Genomic DNA, 20,408 nt, shown 5'->3' on the forward strand with positions numbered 1-20,408 from the left:
GCGGTAATTGCGGCATAAATCTTCAGCTCGCCAAGTGTCGTAATATCCAAGGCACACATACACTGGCTCTCACATGCGGAGCAATCCCTATCTGGATCCCTGGAGGCGCACGAGTGTGGCTCTCGTTCCCAACAACTTTATATCTGCATCCCTTGCCACACACCACCTTCTTCCCAGCTGCTTTTCCAGCTCCATTCCCATACCAGCCCATCGGATGCGATCCCATCCATGCCAACTGCCGCAAAATGATTTGTGGCCTTAAGTGGAGCTCGGAACGTCGTGCTCTGCAGAAAAGTTCAGCAGCTGGCTTGTGGACTCCAAAAACATGGCAACAAAAGCAGTTCGACTTGGCTAAAAATAAAAATTAAATTCTCCAAAAAGTATAATAATATTAAGAAATATTTCTAACCTTTTTGATGGAACACATCGCAATGTACGACCAAAGCTTCGTAATAATTTCCAGAAAGTCAATATAAAAATGATATGTGAACAGTTTTGTTATTTGGTAGGGTAAATAACATTCTCGCACATAAACCTTTTAAAACAGATTTTTAATATTTTATATTTCGAGTGCAGAGACTGCGACTGTGTGACTTTTTGCCGCCAGTTTGAGTTCGCCTGTTGTCATGCCATTTGCAAATAAACAGCGCCACTGCAAATATCATTTCTATCCCGACTGCAAATAAAGGCATGAGCATGGCTCCCCTGGACAAACCCGCATCCCACTCTTAGTGGTTCTCATGGCGAAAGTAATATGGCCATATCATGGCTCGGACCTGGCCCATGACGCAGCATCTGCGACCTTTTCCGCTCCCCGAGCAATTGTCTTTGCCGGAGCGAGTGCGTGGGTGCCTTTATGGGTATTGTCGCCCCGTTTTATGGAGCCATGGAGCTATTAAGGTGTCGTCTGTGCGACTGTTGCCACAATTGCCCCATTGTCTGCCAGGTACGGAAATGTCGCGTGCTAAGGGCTTCCCCCGTTTTTGTACATATTTGGCTTAAACGATAGAGTTAATACAATATTGGGGTAAGGAAGGCTGAAGTTCACTAGGTTAGATGCAATGGGGATGGAAATGCAATGTTGCAGCTCATTGGATATCTCAAACTAAATGAAGATCAAAATTTTGATATGTTAGCTTTAAGTTACAAGAAACTTTATTTAATAATTAAAATACTAAGACAAAAGTGCCTAAAAACCTCGAAATCTCTTGTCAGATCGAGTAAATTAAAACCGCAACTTGAGCTCGAAAACGGAATTGAATTTCGTTGTAATGGAAGATGTTAACAGGATAGCTTAAAAGAAAGAAACAGAGTAAAATTGGCTGGGAAAATGGTTTCATTTTGTTTTTCTTCGGCCAGCCGTCTGCAATGAAATGTGAAAATGTGCGAAAGAAGCTTGCGAAAGTGAAGCACTTTCTCCCGGCTCGATTTTCCCGAAAAGTAAACAACGGTTCTGCATATAAGTTGTAGATACAGATACCGAAAACCAGATAGCTGGCAACCGCCGGCGGACCACGACACGACCATGCATATCCGTGAGATACATTTGCTGATGCCTTTTGGCCAGCATTGTGGCGCCTCCACTCGCTTAATTAAAACGTGAGCATTGGCGGCTGCTGAGTGTACGGGAGAGTAATGACTAAAGGCGAGCACAAGCCACACCAATTCGCCCAGAGGCACGCATATCAGATGCAAGTAGATGCAGACACAGATACATTCATGTGGCTAATGTACTCGTGAGGATGCCAATTAGTGGGTGCCTCGATAATGGTGCGATTAGCATAAATGCGTAAAACTTTCGCGACAACCAGCCACCGGGATGTCCAGTTGCAGTTGCGGTTGCATAATTCGGTGGATCGCATTGCCGCTCGGATGCATCCGTGAGATACGCCCCAATTCGCACAATTAAGTGGTCACATGGTCACAATTATATGACCAAGGGGCAAAGAAGATGCCATCGGCGATGGCCAACACATTGGTTTCAACTTTTGGGTATACCTATTATTAAAAACTTAAAACTATGCGTAAGAACGTTAAATTTACTAATTGAAGTTTTAAAAATTAAAGAAGAAAACTTATATAACCTTTACCCAAATGTCAATGCCGTATCGAACGTACAGATAAAATCCAAGCCCGTCGAAGATTTGCCATTAAATGTAACCAATTCGACTTTACTATTATTTTATGGGTATTAACATGGAAAATTACAAGTATTAAATGCTTAAAGCTATCTTTCCTGGTCAATTTCTGCCCACGTTTCTATCCGTCTCTTCCTGGCGGGCGAAGTCGTGGCCAAATTCATCTGAGAAAGAAGAAAAAAAAGTGCAAGTATCTTGTACCGACGAATGTGCCCCAAACTGAGCCTTGTGTCCGTGGTGGTTATGCCAGAGTATTTCCTGACACGTTTTCCCATTCGAAAGGTTAAATGTTGAGCCCCTTAGCCAAGACTTCGCCGGGTGCGCCTCCTTCGCCTTGGCCAGACACTTTTGCGGACTCCGCCGACTGCCAACTGGCAGACCCACAACTTACAACTGGCTGGCTGCAACTGTGGCAAGGTCTGCAAGGTTAAAAGCGGCCAGCTCGTGAATGCGACCACTTGCGGTCCCATTTGCAACTGCTGCGAATCCGCGAATTGCGGATCGCCAGCCTCCGGATGCAAACCAGTTCCACCAGTGACCTTTTCGTGTCTCGCGCAATTTTCATAAGCCCCTCTAATCGAGCCGCGTGTCAAGTGCGTGAGTCGCAGCATCTGGCGATGATTAAGGGGCGGGGCAGTTGCTGCAGATCGCAGATATATATCTCCCAACTCCAAGGAAACTGGCCAAATGCTTGTACATTTTTCACAAATTGAGCACGCAAAGTTATGCGCCACATCCGTTGCCAACTTTTGCATCAAAAGTGCGTGTGCCTTCAAGTGGCAAACTGACTTGGGATTTAACGCTTTAGAGGTGTTTAAATTGCCTTCATTTTGGGCCTTAACGAGTTGGCCTTGCCACAGAATAATCGATCGCTCTTTAGCCTTTTTTCCTTTCGTTGGTTACGCAACAACTGATAAGTCCCTTTCACTCTTCTTTCTTTGGGCCATTGATTATCTTTTCCGCATTTACGATGAAGTCATTTTGGCAAGGGACAATTATCACCACATTGCATACGAATTCGTGAACGCCCCGATCCGCCGGCCATCGTCAACATCTCGGACACGTTCGCTCATTAATATTTGCACTGCCAATTGAAGCGGTTTCGGGTTGTCTTAACCACTAAAATGGAAATGATGACAACACCAGCGGCAGCAACAACAACTGCAAAACAAGCAACGCCGGCTACTTTGCATGAATACAAACCGCAACTTGATCTGCAAAGTCAGAGCAAATCGTAGATACTCTATAATAATGCAGAAAAATATTTGTTACAGAGTTATATAAATTTAAAAAATTTTAAAAATATATAAGTTCAGAAAACTATTTTACAAGTAATTGATTAAATTTAGGTAGATCTAAATTGTTTATCTACATATAGGGTAGTAAAAATTTAGTGCATGCTGATTGAATAAACCAAAGCGGCAGATTCCAGCATTTAATGAATTAAGGCAAATTACGCTATGTAATTGAAAGTACAACGAATAATAAATTATTCCTAATTGTTATTTAATGCTTAATCTACTTATAAACGAAATACAAAGAAGACTGAACTGTGCACAACCATTTAAGTTGCAGTTTCAGATTAATTACGAGTGACTGCATGTGACGTTAAAAAAATACTTCAATCGGCAGCGTCTTCATCTTGGATGGCAGTGCCTAAAAGCGAAAGTTAGCCAGCCAGTTCCGATGGGAATCTCAATCTCTTTGTGGACTGGTCATTTATCTTTGGGTTCAATTTGCGCTTACCCAATCGGTTACGGAGGATTTGGGGTTGGGGGTGGTGGCGCCGAGGATTCCCATGGCGATATGGTCACGGATTTTGGAGCTGGGGGTGCTGCCTTCCATTGGAGAGCCGGTCCATGGTGGTCATCCTTTTTGGCGCGTTGCCACGCGTTTTGCAGTCACCATAAATCGCCTTGATTATCGCGCCATTCCAATTGACGGCAGAGGTCTCGTCTCATCTTTCATAACTCGATGGCCATTGCATCCTGGAACCGGGTTGCGTAACCAATCCAATGGACCACTCTCTTTGGTTTGACTGTCATTTGTCGGCCGTTCTTTCACTTTTCGCTCCATGCCCTTAATTGATTTGAACAAGTTTTCAGCCTCGGCCGTGTTTAACTTGACAATTTCGTGTTTCCCCTGGCATAAAGTCTCACTCCCTGCAGGCCTTCAGTCCCTTGAATCAATCTTGTGACCCCAAGTTACTGGTTTATATTTCAGACCTTGTGCTCTTGGCCAAAGTGTGAAAACTGAAACCCATTTACGCAAAATATGATTTCATGTTTTGACTTTTGTTTGTGTGAAGGAAGCTGCTTTAAACTTGGCTGTCAACTTCAATTACTTTTGCCAAAGTTGTCGGCTTTCAATCGAAATTGAATAAGACCAGCTTAACCGAATTACAAGTTCCTTGAGAGCAGTTGAGGAAGTTTTTCAAGGTTTGTCCCGTAGTGCCCAGAGTTTTCCTGACTTCTTGGGAGCTCTAAAATCTCCAGAAGACAAATCAAGACTGCAGAGGATTGCAAAAGACTTGAAGTTAACTCCACTGCCGCACGCAACAATGGAAAGATACACAGATACGGTGATACGAAACTATCTGCCGCCCGAAAAGTAAAAGGAATCCCAAACACCTCACGCATATTTACGTCTTCGACAGTGCAATTTAAATAATTGTGGTTTCTTCTAGCCGCAAGACTGAAGACTTGGCCAATTGCATAAGCCGGCCAATAAAGTTGCGAATCCGACTATGTGCTTAATGACCATTTGCATTACCTTCTTGCCAAATTGCACGGAGTTCGTCCAGAGGAACTGGCCACGTATCGAGCAGTGTATGGGGATGTCTTTGATGAATTACGAATATTTCGACAGATATGCAAATGCGAATGTAGCTGCCATTGTTGGATCGATGGCCGAAAGACTCGCACGTTTTTCCCTTTCTCGGCGGCTTTTCTTCGGGTCTCCGGGTTTTTGGGGCACGTGCAGCTGCTGATGGACAGATACTCGTAATGATGAAAAATTGCGCCCAGGAAATGCAGAAATGAAAATGAAGAGAAAACACAAAGCGATTTCCGCTGATTTGGGGGAAAACCTCTTAATATGCCACACAAAAAGATATTTACATTTAATATGCATTTGCTGTCTCCACCCCAAAAACTAAAAAACAAACAAACAAATCTACCTCAATGACCGCGATCCCACACAATTTAACCCCCGCGGTTCCCACCGCAACCATAAATTACACCGCAATTGGCATTATAAACTCAGTTCCAATCCACAGATTTCACCTCCATTTCAGTTATATGTACTTCAGTTTGGGTGGGAGCCGCAGATATTTGAAATCCAAATGCAATAAAAGTTTGGCACATGCAAATCCAAGTGAGCGGCATGCCCTTATTGGCATACAATGTGCTTTTCTCGCTCATTTTTATGACGAAGAGGGCACATCCTTTAATATGTTAAAATATGATTTAATTCACCTAATATTATACTGCACAAAATAAAGAATATTCAAAAGTTGTATGCAATATATTTGGTTTCAAATTTAAATACATATGCTGTTTATACATTAAATCTCTAGTTTTCTCTATTAACGAAAATGAGATGCTGATATTTTTGAAAGCCCAGATGTTGTAAACCACTTTATACTGCTCACTTTTTTTTTTTTGCTGTGCAACGCTGTTGGTTTTAATTATTTCATTAGGTAAACTTTTACGATATGCATTAAGAGCAGACTGGCGCACAATCAAAGTCGGCAGTTTTTTTTCTCACGTTTTCGCTTCTGCAAACTCGGCAGCATTCAGTTTTAGGATTCATTCGAATTGCACCTGATTTGTAAAATTACGCATACGCCCCGTTGTGCGCCCGTTTTATGGTCTCTTTTGCATTTATACCTATGCACATTTCTTGGTACTCACAGGTGTGAATTTGATTTTTATTCGCGAATTAAGTTGATAGTTAGCTTCGTAACTAGTCTCCCTCGTTGCGAATCCATATGGAGTAACTCCTGCCCAACTTTGAACTTCGCAGTTACTCTTCCGCGGTGCCAGAAATGCAGCCAAAGTTGCAACTTCAAAAGTGATATAGGTGAAATGCGTTGGATATGTGCGAGAGGTGGCGGATGATTAATGTTCTGCACTTGACACGACTTTTCCATTTGTCAGTTGGAAAGAAAGGCACCGAAATGCGGTGCAATAACACCACTCAGCAAATTGTAACTGAGTGGTATTCAACTAAAATTGTGTCCATTAAACGGCCACTCTAAATTAAAGAAAAAATTGCTAAAAGTCATGCAAATTTGAAATTGCAGGGCACAAGAAACAGTTATCCGCAGGTGTGAAAGTGCTTTGCAGCCATGTCCGACATTGCAACGTGTTGCAATTAAATTAACAACTTCTTCTGGGTTCTAAAACGGAAGCCATAAGTTGCAAGGATAAAGGTGGAATGGAGTGGAATGGAAAGAAAACGAATGCGGCTTTTTTGCACTTGTGAAATATTTAGTCGCTGAGCTCGGGGCTTAAAATTTATTGAAATTAAAATATGTTTTTACTTAATTCGTTTGCTTTCGCAGTTCATGGAATCTGTGCATTGTTATACAAGTAGGTTTTAAAAAAAACTTGTGTGGAAAAAACCTAAGCCTCTCAAATAAATTGTTGGGGTTACTTGTTGTTTAATCCAATTTCGAAGTGATAGCTGCGGCAGACATCTGTAAATCCAAATCCAATTTAGTTACAATGGGCAAAAGTTTATGCAGATACACGCACCAACTTTTAATTGCTGCCTGCAAATGAAGGTTAATGACAAGACTGCCAACCACTTCGAATGGCCCATTCGCTATCAGACATTAACATTTTCATTTGCCGGCGGCCTTAGACAATTTGCCGCGATGCTTGAATTGCCAAATGGTCAAACCGTTAAGCGAAAAGCCAAAAAATAAAAGCCAACTCTGTGGCAAAGAGTCGTTGACACTAATTAGCATTTAAAAGTGAGCGAGCAGAAACTTTTGCGCCGGCAGAAGAGTTCGAGTAGCAACAAATTCAATTGAATTGAACATCTCGAGCCGTTGGACATCCGAACATAAAATAAATAATAAGTCTGCAGATCGCGAATCGATGCTCCGATGCGGCGATACCATCGCGGACAGATGGAAGATGCAATTGACGCGCCGGCGGCAACATACAACACACACCGCAGCCGCATGCAACATGCACCAACTGAGGCAACACCAAAAATGTCAAATGTAAAAACGGCGAAACCGTTCAGTCGGCTGCACAAACCAAAAATACAACAAAAAGCCAGAGAGAAAAACGCAAAGAGCCTAAACACAGAAATCGCATACAACAATAAAAAAAAAAATTTGCACGCTGCCGTTTGCCTAACAAGCAGGAAGTGTTGCTGGGCAGACTGGAGATGGAAAACCGAGGAGGAGGAGGAGGAGGAGGAGGATGAGGATGAGGTGGTGGCGAGCGGGATGATGCCGCCGGTAAAAACCAGCGACAATGGATGCAGGAAGCAACAACTGTCGTCGTCTTAGCCGACTTCCTACCCATCATCCGCCGCCCGCCGACTCGGTCCCCAAAATCATAAAAATCCCCCACTTGCCAGGGATGCGCCCATCTTTTTCTCAATTGCGTGAGCTTTATCTTTCAGTGTCAAACTGTAGGTATTGCATCTTTGTATCTTTTATGCAACTTTCTGTTGTTTCACCGCCCACCGAGGCGTCGGCACAGTGAGCAAAGTTCAAGTCATCGGAATCCCAGCTATGCATGTTCGGATGCCTGAGTAAACAAATTTCCCCCTGACATTTTGTGGGTTCACACATCATATGCAAATGATTTTGTAGCTGCACGAAATTTTAATTACTTCTACTCAGAAATGGATACATGTCAGGAGTTTATTTACAACGTATATTGGAAATTTAGTGGCGAAATAAATTGTGTGGTTGGTATTAATTTTGGAGTCAAATTTTTACTTGAAAACGAACAGTGATCATTAACCTTATCTAAACGAAATGTTTAATGTTAAAAATACGAGAAAATATTGCTGGATTATTTCAAACCAAGCGTAGCATCCATTTGTCTAATATTTGAATTTCCCTTTCCTTGCAACCCATTCAAATTACGTCCCACATTACAACTGACTGAGTTAAGCACTCCAGTACACTAAATCTCACACAGTTGACTTTACTCCAATTTAAACGCTTTTTATCGTCCCCAAGGCATTGTGCCCCCCATCGACTGTGTTTGGCAGCCACAGACGACCGCTGCTTTTAGCCGCTTATTTTTAGCCGCATTGTTGAGCGTGAGATTTATCGCCAGCTGCGGTTTCTTTTTGGCCTTTTGGCGATCGGCGCGCTTTTGGCGCTATTTTCCCAGCGGCATTCGGAAGTTGAATGAAAAACGTTTAGTTTGGGGAAAAGGAAAGCGCATACTCACCCTTAAGCTAGCGAATACCCTTTTTCATTATATTGCTTTAAAATCCGTTTTTTTAAATATTTGTTAAATTAAATATTTCATTGGTACAAGCTACATTATTACAATAAATGTTATTAGAATCCAAATCCAAGCCCATTGGTAAAATACTATATTTTACTGTTTTTAGTCATAACTTGACATAGAAGTAAGCCACAGATGGCCGATGTGTATTTTTTTACATCTTATCACCTACAGAATCGAAACAAACTATTTCCAGACTAATGCGAAAAAAAATTTTTTTGTCAAAATTTTCGATTTTGATAAGGGGTACCATCATAAAAATTTTCGAAAATTCAAAAAAATTTTTTTTTTAATATTAAAAATAATTTGAATGCCAGTTTAAAGAGAACAATTTTTCTAGCTCATCAAGGTATGACATTCCATATTTAAACTGATTTTTCAGAGTATCTTAGAGATGCAAACTCAAAAAACGTTTGCATTTCAAGGCGACCGCTTTTCGTGGACTCAGATGTGAACTCGAACTTGGATTGCAGCTCCGATTTGCATTCCCATCCGTCGAGTGACATTCGGAGGCAGCGGAGATGCAGATTGAACGGCCACTGGTTGCTCCTCGGTGGCGGGTGCTGTTGGCCAGGCTTTGAATTCGGTTTAATTCGGCTCTTTTGGCTCTTTGAATTCGATTTCGTTTCCCAGACCGAGCAATTTATTGCAGCCTCGAGTTTGTCAATACACGAAAAATCGCTCGACGCTCGTTAGCCAAGACAGTGTTTGCATATGGCAACAGTTGCTCCTGGCTCAACTTGGCCCGAAGAAAAGCCTTTTTTAGCTTTTTTCTTCGGTTATGCAACCGCTGAGAGCGATTCAAGGTGAAATCGCAATAGGAAACACTGCCCGGCTGACAGCTGACTGCAGTTGCGTTTTAATTTTTATTATTATTATTCCTAAGAGCGCGAGCATCAGCGAGTTTAAGCCAACATCCTCACGGGCATCAAAAGGCGGAGCTGGGTTGTGTTTCCCCACCCCCCACCAGGTGGTAATTACACACAACCAAGCCACAAAGTCGTTTGTCAAGTGTCGTTTATGAATTGCCGTGATTCATGAGCACTCGAATTTAATTACCAGGATTGGAGAAATGCCCATTCCATTAGCCGCAAGAAATATGAGTAATCGAGTGGGCTTGAAAACAGTGTCAAACAAAACTGTGATGTGTCAAAAAGTGAAATACACTCATTGATTTCTGAGGTGAGCGCTGTTTGGGGCATAAAAGTGTTAATTATATGTCAACTACTGTATGTTTCTATATTTATTTGAGTCGTTACTGTACCACCCAGGGATTATTTTATGCACCAATTCGTTCCCCCTGACATATGTTTCTTCTTTAATTTTTTATGTCTTTATGTATGCATGCCCTGCTGATGTTTTTTCATTTGAAGCTGCCGACGTAAAAAAAATTTAACAATCGCATCGAATCGTACAATAAAAATGCTGACCCGAAAACTGACATCTAATTGAATAAGTGTTGGCTCGAATTACACTCTCTGTCACCTTTCTCTGCTTTGTATTCGGTTCATTGAACGTTGAGTTGGCCCGAACTGATGGACATGGACCACTTCATTAAACTTAACACAATTAGCCGTCTGGATACGAAAAGTGGCAGTGGAACGAAGTTGATTGGCTTTAATAACGTTACGTGTTAAGATTAACAGAATTTTATTTTGTTTACAAGTTTGAATTACGCAACACATCAATTCAACGAGCCATTAGTGCGTAATAGTTGTAATAAAATAAACAAAAAATTACAGATTTAATTGCAACTGAAAAACTATGATTCATTCGTACGCGGAATGATTTCTTAAATCTTTTATATTTTGTTTTATGTTTTTTGATTCTTCCAACAAAAGCAATTTATCATAGAAACGTATGTAGTTATTTTTTAAAAATACTTGTTTGTTACTCAACAAAAAGTGCAAACTTGCAACATACTTTATCACAGCAAAGTATATGTTTTAAGTCGTATGAAATATGCAACTGTGAGCCGAAATTTGGTAACCTCACATTATGCACCATACCCATTTTGGGTTTCAAAAACAAACGCCATCCAGAGCCAATATTATTTGTGATTTATTTGCCATGGCTCGAACGCCAAGGATGTCTGACAATAAATACCATCCCGCCTGGCAATTACTTTCGCACACCAGACACGGCCAACCCAGTTTTATCGTTATCTATACGGAGAATCTACGGATCGCAGCACTCGCACAGTGGCACACTTACACACACTCGCAGTCACAATCACAATCACACTCATTCAGTCAGTCATCTCATCCATCATGGCACGTATTCGCATTTGTCGTGCGAGGGGGGCAGGGAAATTGGGCCCCCCTAGAAAAGAAAACACAAAGGCAGCCCAGAGATCCGCAGACAGACATCAAATTATATTCGAAATTGCCATTGTTTGCAGAGTGGAGAGACTGCGAGCGCATCGGGAGTTTTCCTACGATTTTCACTTTCGTTGAGAGCAGAAGCGTGCAGAAAATTTCCAAATTCGAACCCCAGAAAAGCCTCCGTTCGCCAGGCCAGCTGACGCTGAAGTGAGGGATCGGTTTTAACCCAGCAGCGGCAAAAGCAGCGGCAGCCCAGCGGCGATGAGAGCGAAAGTGCACGACACTGGGTCTCGACTTGGCCAAAATTTGTGGCCAAAACGAGGAGCTCGAAGAGAGAGAGAGAGTGCTCTCCAGCACATCCACATCCGACAGCGGGAAATCGGCGGTGCTGTAATAAGTTGATTGTGCGGTAATTTCGGTTTCACTTGCCATCCCACACAGACAGGCAGACGGTAACCCCACAGATACAAGTAAGCTGCGAGTTAAAGATACAGATACTTTTGCAGACAGAGACACAGACAGATGGCCAAGACAGCGCCTCATTATTGGCCTGCTCGCCACGCATGCGCAGTGCCCAGAAAGCAAAGTCGCATCATCATCACCATCACCAAAAAACAAAATACGAAAAACCCAAGCCGAAACGGAGACCCTCTCGCAGTTACAACAACTGCTGATGTTGTGGTAGTGGTGCTGTGCATCTGGCTGGATTTCTGTATAAATTGGTGATGCGGCTGCAGTGGTTCGTCAGTGAAGCATTTGATTTGGTCTAATAAACAGCAGCCGAGTGCAATCCGAGGATATAGCAACGTGAGGCACTTAAAGCTTTGAGTTAACCCAAACCGTATAACTGAATCCCCGTCTTGTTTCTGTTCTTCCCAAAAACAAAAAATCATTGCATCTACACAAAACCACAGACCGAGGATTACTGTGACATAGTGACGAGTGCTAAAGTGTGTGCGTTGTGAACGAAAAAGCCGTGAATCCCCATCTAGTATCCATAACCCGTGATTGTTCAGCCATGAAAGCCTTCATCCTAATGTCCTGCCTGGCGCTGGCCGCCGCGCGTCCTGAAGCCGGATACAACTACAACCGTCCTGGTGGCGGCGGTGGTTCTGGCGGCGGCTCCGGCGGTGGCATTGGCGGTGGATTCGGAGGTGGCTCCAGCGGCGGCTTCGGCGGCGGTTCCGGCGGAGGATTCGGTGGTGGATTCGGCGGTAGCAGCGGCGGAGGAGGATTCAGCAGCGGCGGAGGCGGTGGCTTCAGCAGCGGCGGTGGTGGAGGCGGAGGCGGTGGATTTGGCGGTGGATTCGGAGGCGGCTCCGGCGGAGGATTCGGCGGAGGTGCGTGGCCTCACTTGCGACTGTAATCTCAATTTAACAAAACATAATGTTATTCACCCACAGGTGGCAGCATTGGCGGATTCGGAGGCGGCGGCGGTGGTGGTGGTGGCACCACCTTGGTGCAGAAGCACATCTACGTGCACGTGCCACCACCAGAGCAGGAAGAAGTGCGCCAGCGCCCTAACCTGCCCATTGGCCAGTCCCAGAAGCACTACAAGATCATCTTCATCAAGGCCCCATCGCCACCATCGTACCAGGCTCCGGTCATTCCCCTGCAGCCTCAGAACGAGGAGAAGACTCTGGTCTACGTGCTGGTGAAGAAGCCCGAGGATCAGCAGGACATTGTCATCCCCACGCCCGCACCCACGCAGCCATCGAAGCCCGAGGTGTACTTCATCAAGTACAAGACCCAGAAGGATTCCAGCGGCATTTCTGGAGGAATCTCCGGCTCCACTGGTGGCTTCACCCAGACCAACACCGGCAATGGTTACTCCTCTGGCGGCGATGGTGGCTTCACTGGTGGAGACAGCGGCTCCATCTCGGCCCCGTCCAGCAACTACGGACCACCTGGAAAGTCCGGACCCTACTAAATGGATCTTCAACCCATCGTGAACTCAAAATTGCGAACTTCGAACTCGGCCCAAGCTGCTGACTAGTCCTGTCGTTGACACGCCCCCAAACTCTCTCATTTGAGTACCACATCATCCACATCACATTAACCACCTCACGATCTTCGACCACCATGTGTCCCTGAATTATCTCAGACTTGCATCACTCCTTTTCAACAAGGGGGCGGCGCTTTCGCCCACGACTTTTGTACATAATACGTTTCCATCCTTCCGTTTCCACTCACTCTCACTATCCACCTTTTTGCATCTGTACATTTTTCACCTTCAACTGAATTAGCGTCTAACCTTCAGCCCTGCCTGAAAAATTCTATTAGCTAATGGGCGACAAGTGCGGGTTCCTTGGATGGGAACCTCATCTGGCGCCCGGAAGAGCGAATGATGATGATGATGATTTGTAGCAGAAGATGATTTAGCGGGGCCTGACTTGCTCCATACATATAAATACATATACTTTAATTATACTAGGCTTAAGTACGTTATGCACAAATAAAAAAACAACGGTGACAAAATTACGAAAAAAAAACACTAAGATATTTTTATTTTACACTATGCTAAATGGTACTTAGTAGCCAAGGAAACTACTTAGCTGATAATTTTCCCCAAACTAATTAAGCTCTAAAAAGGGCTAGTTGCTCTCTGGGGCAGTTAATTAAACTAATTAAAAGTTAATTCCTTACTTCGGTTTTCTTTTTTGATAGATTTTACTCATTTCTGTGGATTGACCACCAATTTATATCCTTATAATTAATTTGAATCGTTTCTTGGCCAAGTTTTCATTTAAACATTCAGCTAAGTTGCGGTGGAAAGCGTGCCAAAACTTTAAAACTGTTTTAGTGGCTCCAGTTGCACAATCGCGAAAAGTTGTTTTTTATATTATTACAAGTTTTCGGGAAAAGGGCAGGAAGATCGTTCGCCTGAAGTTTGTTCATGACAAACTGTTGCTCCGGTTTTTCCCCTCTCATTACCAACTGCTTTGAAACCCTCCAATTTGCCTTTGCTCCATTTTCTTTGTGAATTTCTGTTTATTTTTTTAATCTCACAATGTTTAATGCCTTAAGTATACAGACAGCTTGGCATTGTCATTGCCGGCCGAGCTTCTTTCCCTCATTTTCGCCAAACTCTAGTACTTTCACTTCATCGCGATTGTTGCTGCTACCTTTAACCCATATCAGCCTACTTTATATTGCAATAATTAAGATAATTCAGATGAATTTAATTTTGTAATTACGCTCTCAGGCTTGTTTACAAAAACCGGGGCTTACATAAATATTCATCTCTCGTGGGTACAACAATCAATTTATACATTAAATATATAAAATATGTACATATTTTTTGCTAACAAACATGTAAAATCGAAGTTATCTAAAGGGGTGGCATTCAAATATATCACCCAAACGGGTTAACCATATATTTTCGTCTATTTTTTACAGGGGGCTCAGTTCAATTCGGTGTGCCTTTGTTCCCAGCCTCATATTTCACTGGCATATGCTTCGCTTCCGCCTGTCTGGGCCAAAAATGAACTGCTGCTGTTGTTTTTACCATGACTATAGGTTTGCCAACGGCTTTTGGCCGCGCAATCAATGGCAATCCGTCATACAAAGCGTCGCCCTGCGGCACACATTTTGCTGGATTTGTTTGAAAGCCTCTCACAAATCAAATATGAATTTAAGAAAAGCTCGTAAAGCTTTTTATTTAATATTCAATATAGTTTAGTATAGGTATTAGAACGTTCTAAGTGAAAGTATAGTTTGGTAGCAAGAGCTTCTTCAATAAGCCTAATTAATTCTGTTAGCCACACGTGAGGCATTTTTTTTGCCCGGATTTTCCTAGTTTGCTCGTAAACAAGGGAACGTGTTGCCCGGCTGGCAAACTGGCCAAAAGAGGACATGCTGTGTAACAAAGCGACCATAAACAGGGCTTTGCAAGTGGGCAATTGGCCGGAAAAAACGATGAAGTGGCCAATGAATTGAACATGTATAGATCCTGCCCAAAAACCGGACATGACCGCTTGCAGTTGGGAAATTTGAAAAGTTTCTTTAGTTGCACATTTGTGCACTTTCCTTTTCGATGGAAATATCCCTTTGCTTACTTACCAACTGTCATTTGCACTTTAAACAACAATAATTTCCATATACATGACCCCTTTTCAAAACATAGAATAATGCAGATGATGTGAAATTCTTATTGCAGTGTTAGCTTAAGTCAAACTTTTTATATCCTGAAGAACCCAAAAGCCAAAATTCATAATAATGCGAATGAATGAGCTTTTAAAATAGCCCAAAATAAATATATGTACGTGGCGGTATGAAAATACAATTTATGAGGAAAATAAAATCTTTAAATTTCAATTTGTCCAAGAACGCAAAGCAAACATAAAGAGATTTGTTCAACGGACACTGACTGGAAAATACATTATTTTATCATAACCGACGAACATTCCTCCTCACAGCCAGAAAAAATATATATGATATGTATGCTGTGGGCCAAGCCAACATTTTCATGACCTTTACTGTTCATCCGGTGGGCGTGATGTTTCCTCTTGTTTGAGTTCTTTTTTTTAACACGCCCACAATAAATCGCAGTTGAAACACTTGCGAAAGGTCAAAGGCAAAAAAAAGGAGACTGAATAGCACATTCGGTGTCCTCTTTTAATTGACAACGCTGAAAGGTTTATGACACTTTGGTGCTATAATTAAATGTGCGTATTCCTGCCACGCCCCCTACCTAACGAAGGCGTTGGGTTAATTATAATGTATGCATGTAGGTCGTAAAAGAAAAAGTAGGAGGTCACGAACCCAACAAAGCACAGTTTTCCTCAAAATCCGTCAAAATATTCCTGTCTTTGACTTAAGTTGGTTTTATCGTCTAATATGGCTTAATGTAGCATTCATTTTCCTAAAGGAAAAATCTCCAGGAAAAGCCTTATTCCTTGGACTATAAATCGCAAAGCCTATAATTGCAGCAAACAAAAGTCCATTTGGCACTCCACCCAGTTTACTCCCATTTCGTGTTTTGCTTTCTTTTATTATTTCATTGGATTATTTTTTATGACTTTACGGGTTTTTACGGTTTTTTGTTGTGGTCATTTGCTTATTGCAACCAATTTATTTTGTTCACAAGTTTAGGAAAACGTAAAAGCGCAGCTCCTTAACTTTTGAGTTGCTCCACTAAAGTTATTATAAATAAAAAGCATCCACAACCCTTTGATAGCTTTGCTGAAATAAAATTGTAATAAAAGTCATCTTGGGCCTTAAAATAATTCATTCAAATTGAATTCCAATGTTAAACAACACTTTGTAAACTTGTGCTGTAATTTGCCGTGTAAATTAGTTGCTGATTAGTTTTGGCCGTCGGCCGAGCGAAATGTTTAATGACCGTTTGATTTTGGCCATTTCACGGATAACAACTTAAGAGTTGGGCGCGCACCTAGACTGATTTTCGGGTTGTGGCTTTTAAATTACCAAAACTATTACCAACTTGGCTTCTTTTTTTTCTGGCACTTTCGCAATTGCTAGGCAATTAAAAGCTGGTTCAATTACCACATCGTAAGACATGCGGGTGCCCAGGGGTCAGTTGTTATTACCGGGAATTGGTCAAGATAACTTGGGGCACGAGCTAATCGATAAGTGAAATGGATTGATTAATGGTTGTAAGCTTCAAAAATTGGTGCTCTACGCTTTTATTGATCCAGTTTCCGTTCGCGGTTGTTATTATTTTATTTCACATTTTTTTTAGGACCCGGTTTTCTACTCCCACGCAAAAGAGAGATTTCCATTGTGCAGCGTTGTGAATATAATTTTCTGCTTTTAATTTTCAGCAAACTGTGTGGCTTACTCTCCATTCACTTTCAATGTCATTAGGCTAAGCAGATAGAAAAAAACGTTAACACGCCTTTTTTGTTGTTTACTTTAATAGCATTAATAGCATCCGGAAATTACTTAAATCTGGCAAAGCGCAAAAAAAAATACGCGCCGTAGAAAGCTTGGATATCGAAGTTATGCCTTTAGGGATTTTATTTTGAAAGGAGAACATATTTACAAGATTAATTATCTATTCTTATATGAGAGCTTGCCCAAGCAACACTTCATTAATAAACTCAACTAAAAGTACCTAGAATTTGCCTGAGACGGACGTGTCCAGTAATTTAATTAGTGAATTACTTTGGAGAAAGGAACTGGAATAAAGTCCGCTTGGTACCTCATCACAACCTTTCTATTCCACTCGAAATGGAGCCCTCACTTTCTACCTCATTGAAGCAGACTCGCCGGATCCAAGCTCATTTGTCAGCCTAAGACTTTGATGGCCCAGTTCCAAAAGCTGCCCGCTTTGATTTTGTGGGTGTGAATCCGAAAACATTTTGATGAATTACAACACGGCTGTACTGAGCCGCAAACATGAGCTCATTTTTTATGTAAGCCCAGACGCGGCATAAACTTTGATGGGCGGACTCAGCCATATCCAGCAACCGGTTCAAAACCAAAACAAATCACCGAAAAAGCCAAGTGCCTTGTGATTGCAGCTAATGCCGGCAGCCTCCGCAGCCGGCAATTAAGTCATGGAACTGTCACGCTCAGGTGGCCAAAACAAACTGCCAAAATAAAGATGAAACTGGAGCCGCAGGCGCTGAAAATATAGCCGGCACATATGACATATGGGTGGAGAGTCAGCACTTCAGTCGGCCGAGGCATAAAGACTTCTCCAGACGCCAGATGATGTTGCAGTTTCCGCCCACAGTCGACGAGTGCACTAGAAAAAAATCAACTTTACAGCCTTAGTTTTTAAAGAAATAATCACATTTAAAAAAACTCTTTTTGTTCCAGTGTGGGGTTAGGGAAAGTTGATGCCAGAGTTCATCCGTCTGCGGACACATGTTGGGGCCAAAGGTCACAGCTGGCGGAGACGCGTGTCCAGGCGTCAAGGGGAAAAACAGCATGAACATATTTGTATAAACATTCATTACGAGCTTGCTTGGGCGCACTCTGTTTGCTCCTCGTCTTGCTGCCTTGACGTCCAACAACGCGGCGTATACTTAATGTTGACATTGTTAACACTCCCCGGCTGGATGGCCAACTAACGAGCCATTAAAGCGAATCAAATGGCCGCGTTGAGCACTCGTTCAGTTTGCCCAGCTTAGCTGTAGACTGGAACGGGAAACTGCATCTGAAATGGGAGAATCGACCGACAACAAAGGCGGCCAATAAAACGACTTGGCGGGTTCATAAAATGCAACTACCAGCTGGCCCAGCGGAAAACTGCCGCCAAATGCACCCATCTGACATCAGAAAATTGTCGGAGACCGAGATTCACATCCACAACGACATTGGATTCAGTTCATAATCCCCTGCTATTGAGCAAGACTCCATTTTTAGTCCCATTACCCGCCGATTATGCCATAATATTTGCATGCAAATATGATTCAATTTATATCCTTGCAAGTCTGCCTTTTAAGAACTCATCTCTGACTTCGCAATTGATTCGTTTATTGCTCTTTGCATCAACAGGCTTTATCTGTCTGTCTTGTTAACAAAACTTAAAAGAAAAAGAATTAAAGATGTACATAATTCAGTTTAAAAAATCCTTGGAAGCCATTTTCGCATAATTAGCTAAAGCATTTTATATTATGAGGCTTCGAAATACCTTTTTTGCTATCTAAATAATTTTTTTTTAGTGTAAGAGACCTTAGATGTGCAAACTGAACCTAAGATCTTTATCATGCCTTTGTTTCAGGCAGTAAAACTTTATGTCTAGTTTTTTATTCAGGTGGTCACGTTAAAGAGACGTGGCCACTGAGTTCATCGTTAAAGTAAACTAAGCCACCATATTCGCAATTCGGTTTCAGGTCGATTGTATCTGCTTGCAGAAAAACAATCCAAACTCCTCTGAATTGGGCAACTTTTATAGTATATGTGATATTAAAGCCACCTAAAGAAATGATTTAGGATATCCTTAAAATATGAGGTTTTTCCGTTCACGGAATGGAAAAATAAAACTCAAACAGAGCGAAAGTTTTATAGGTAACTTGCGTGTCAAATAGAAAGTAAAATGTATGATGTCTTTTGCATGGAAAGGGGAAAGTTTTCGCAGTCTAAAAGTAGGCTACACAAATGTCAAATTTGCTTGCCAGGCAACCATATTTCATATTTCCTAAACCTCATGATGCTACGTTGAAAATATGTTGCAATAGACCACAAAGGGGAGTCTATATAAATAAAATTGAACTGGGTGCTTTTATGTTTTATGGTGGGAAACACAAACAACAGATTTTACGGCTTAACAGTCTGGGAAAACGAAGGTCAAGGTCGTTGAGTCATAAAAAAGCTTCACGACCGCGGTAGTCCTATAAATAGATTTTGACATTCAGTGTCCTTAAATTAATCTCCCCTCCTCTTCACTTGCAGATGGTCAAGATGATGCTGACGGTTGTGGTTGTGTTTACCAGCTGCTGGCTGCCCTTTAATATTTTGCAGGTTGGTTCTTCGTTTCCGGTGAAAAATCAACAATTCACTCGAATCATATTCTATAGCTATTGCTGAACGACGAGGAGTTCGTCCACTGGGATGCTCTGCCGTATGTGTGGTTTGCGTTCCACTGGCTGGCCATGTCGCACTGCTGCTACAACCCAATCATCTACTGCTACATGAACGCCCGTTTCAGGAGCGGATTCGTCCAGCTGATGCACCGTATGCCGGGCCTGCGTCGCTGCTGCTGCCTGAATCGTTTTCTGCGGAGCGGCGCCGATCGCATGAACGCAACTTCCGGTGAGATGACCACGAAGTACCATCGCCAAGTCGGCGATGCCCTACTCCGGAAACCCAAAATAAGCATTAGGTGCAAGATCCTTCATTAAGTATCCGTTTCCGTTTTCGTATTCGTATGGTTGCGATTTTGATTCATTGAATGCCAGTTGGCGATCATCTGGAATCCATAGTCCTTAGCCTTGCATGCCAATTATCAAGCACACAAACACGCTACCGCATGACTAGTACCAAACTGCATCTCTTCCCGTTCACTAGCTTTATATTTTAAATAATTTTCTAACATTATCCTCTCGTTTACACGCACAACTGGCGAAAACAAAGGAACGGGTCCAGCACTTCCCCTCAATCGAATGAACACATCCACCACGTACATCAGCGCTCGTCGAAAGCCACGAGCGAGATCTTTGCGAGCGGTAAGTTCTGAATTCTTTAGATGCATTTTTGCAGATACAAAAATACCAAGTAATAATTGAATATGGCATATCGAATGTCCTGCAAAATGCATTCCATTTTCCATCCGCAAATTAATATAATATTAATACATATGCATGTTCTCCTACTCGTTACACCTCTAATAAACTAGAACCCATTATCGTGCGTCGAGACGTCACCACTGCGGTAGCTGCCATATCAAAAAATAAAACTGATTCACCGGTGCGGCGATCGGGGAGCTCAGGTGGAACAGAAGCAAACAGAAGCACCGAGTTTTAAGTGCGAATCAACGTGAA

General features: G+C 42.3%; 2 protein-coding genes across 3 annotated transcripts in view; both read left to right on the plus strand.

The window, feature by feature from the left end:
• The window catches only part of LOC117143230 (RYamide receptor), a 52,519-nt gene extending 32,116 nt beyond the window's left edge, over positions 1-20,403 (plus strand). Inside the window, exons 5-8 of one of the 2 annotated variants that reach the window (XM_033307780.1) lie at positions 19,321-19,389; positions 19,446-19,750; positions 20,002-20,093; positions 20,264-20,403. In XM_033307780.1, coding sequence (XP_033163671.1) covers positions 19,321-19,389; positions 19,446-19,750; positions 20,002-20,093; positions 20,264-20,391 — 594 coding nt within the window. In that variant the 3' untranslated portion in view covers positions 20,392-20,403. The remainder of the gene's footprint in view (positions 1-19,320; positions 19,390-19,445; positions 19,751-20,001; positions 20,094-20,263) is intronic. The other variant, XM_033307781.1, reaches the window with a different exon arrangement.
• LOC117143238 (serine, glycine and glutamine-rich protein) lies at positions 11,654-13,435 on the plus strand. Its single transcript, XM_033307788.1, has 3 exons — positions 11,654-11,760; positions 11,868-12,293; positions 12,357-13,435. Exons 2-3 carry the CDS (start codon positions 11,972-11,974, stop codon positions 12,881-12,883), a joined length of 849 nt encoding a protein of 282 aa, XP_033163679.1. The 5' UTR covers positions 11,654-11,760; positions 11,868-11,971; the 3' UTR covers positions 12,884-13,435.
• Positions 20,404-20,408: the final 5 nt, after the last annotated feature.

The sequence above is a fragment of the Drosophila mauritiana genome, chromosome 3R (genome assembly GCF_004382145.1).
Source record: "Drosophila mauritiana strain mau12 chromosome 3R, ASM438214v1, whole genome shotgun sequence".
Lineage (NCBI taxonomy): Eukaryota > Metazoa > Arthropoda > Insecta > Diptera > Drosophilidae > Drosophila > Drosophila mauritiana.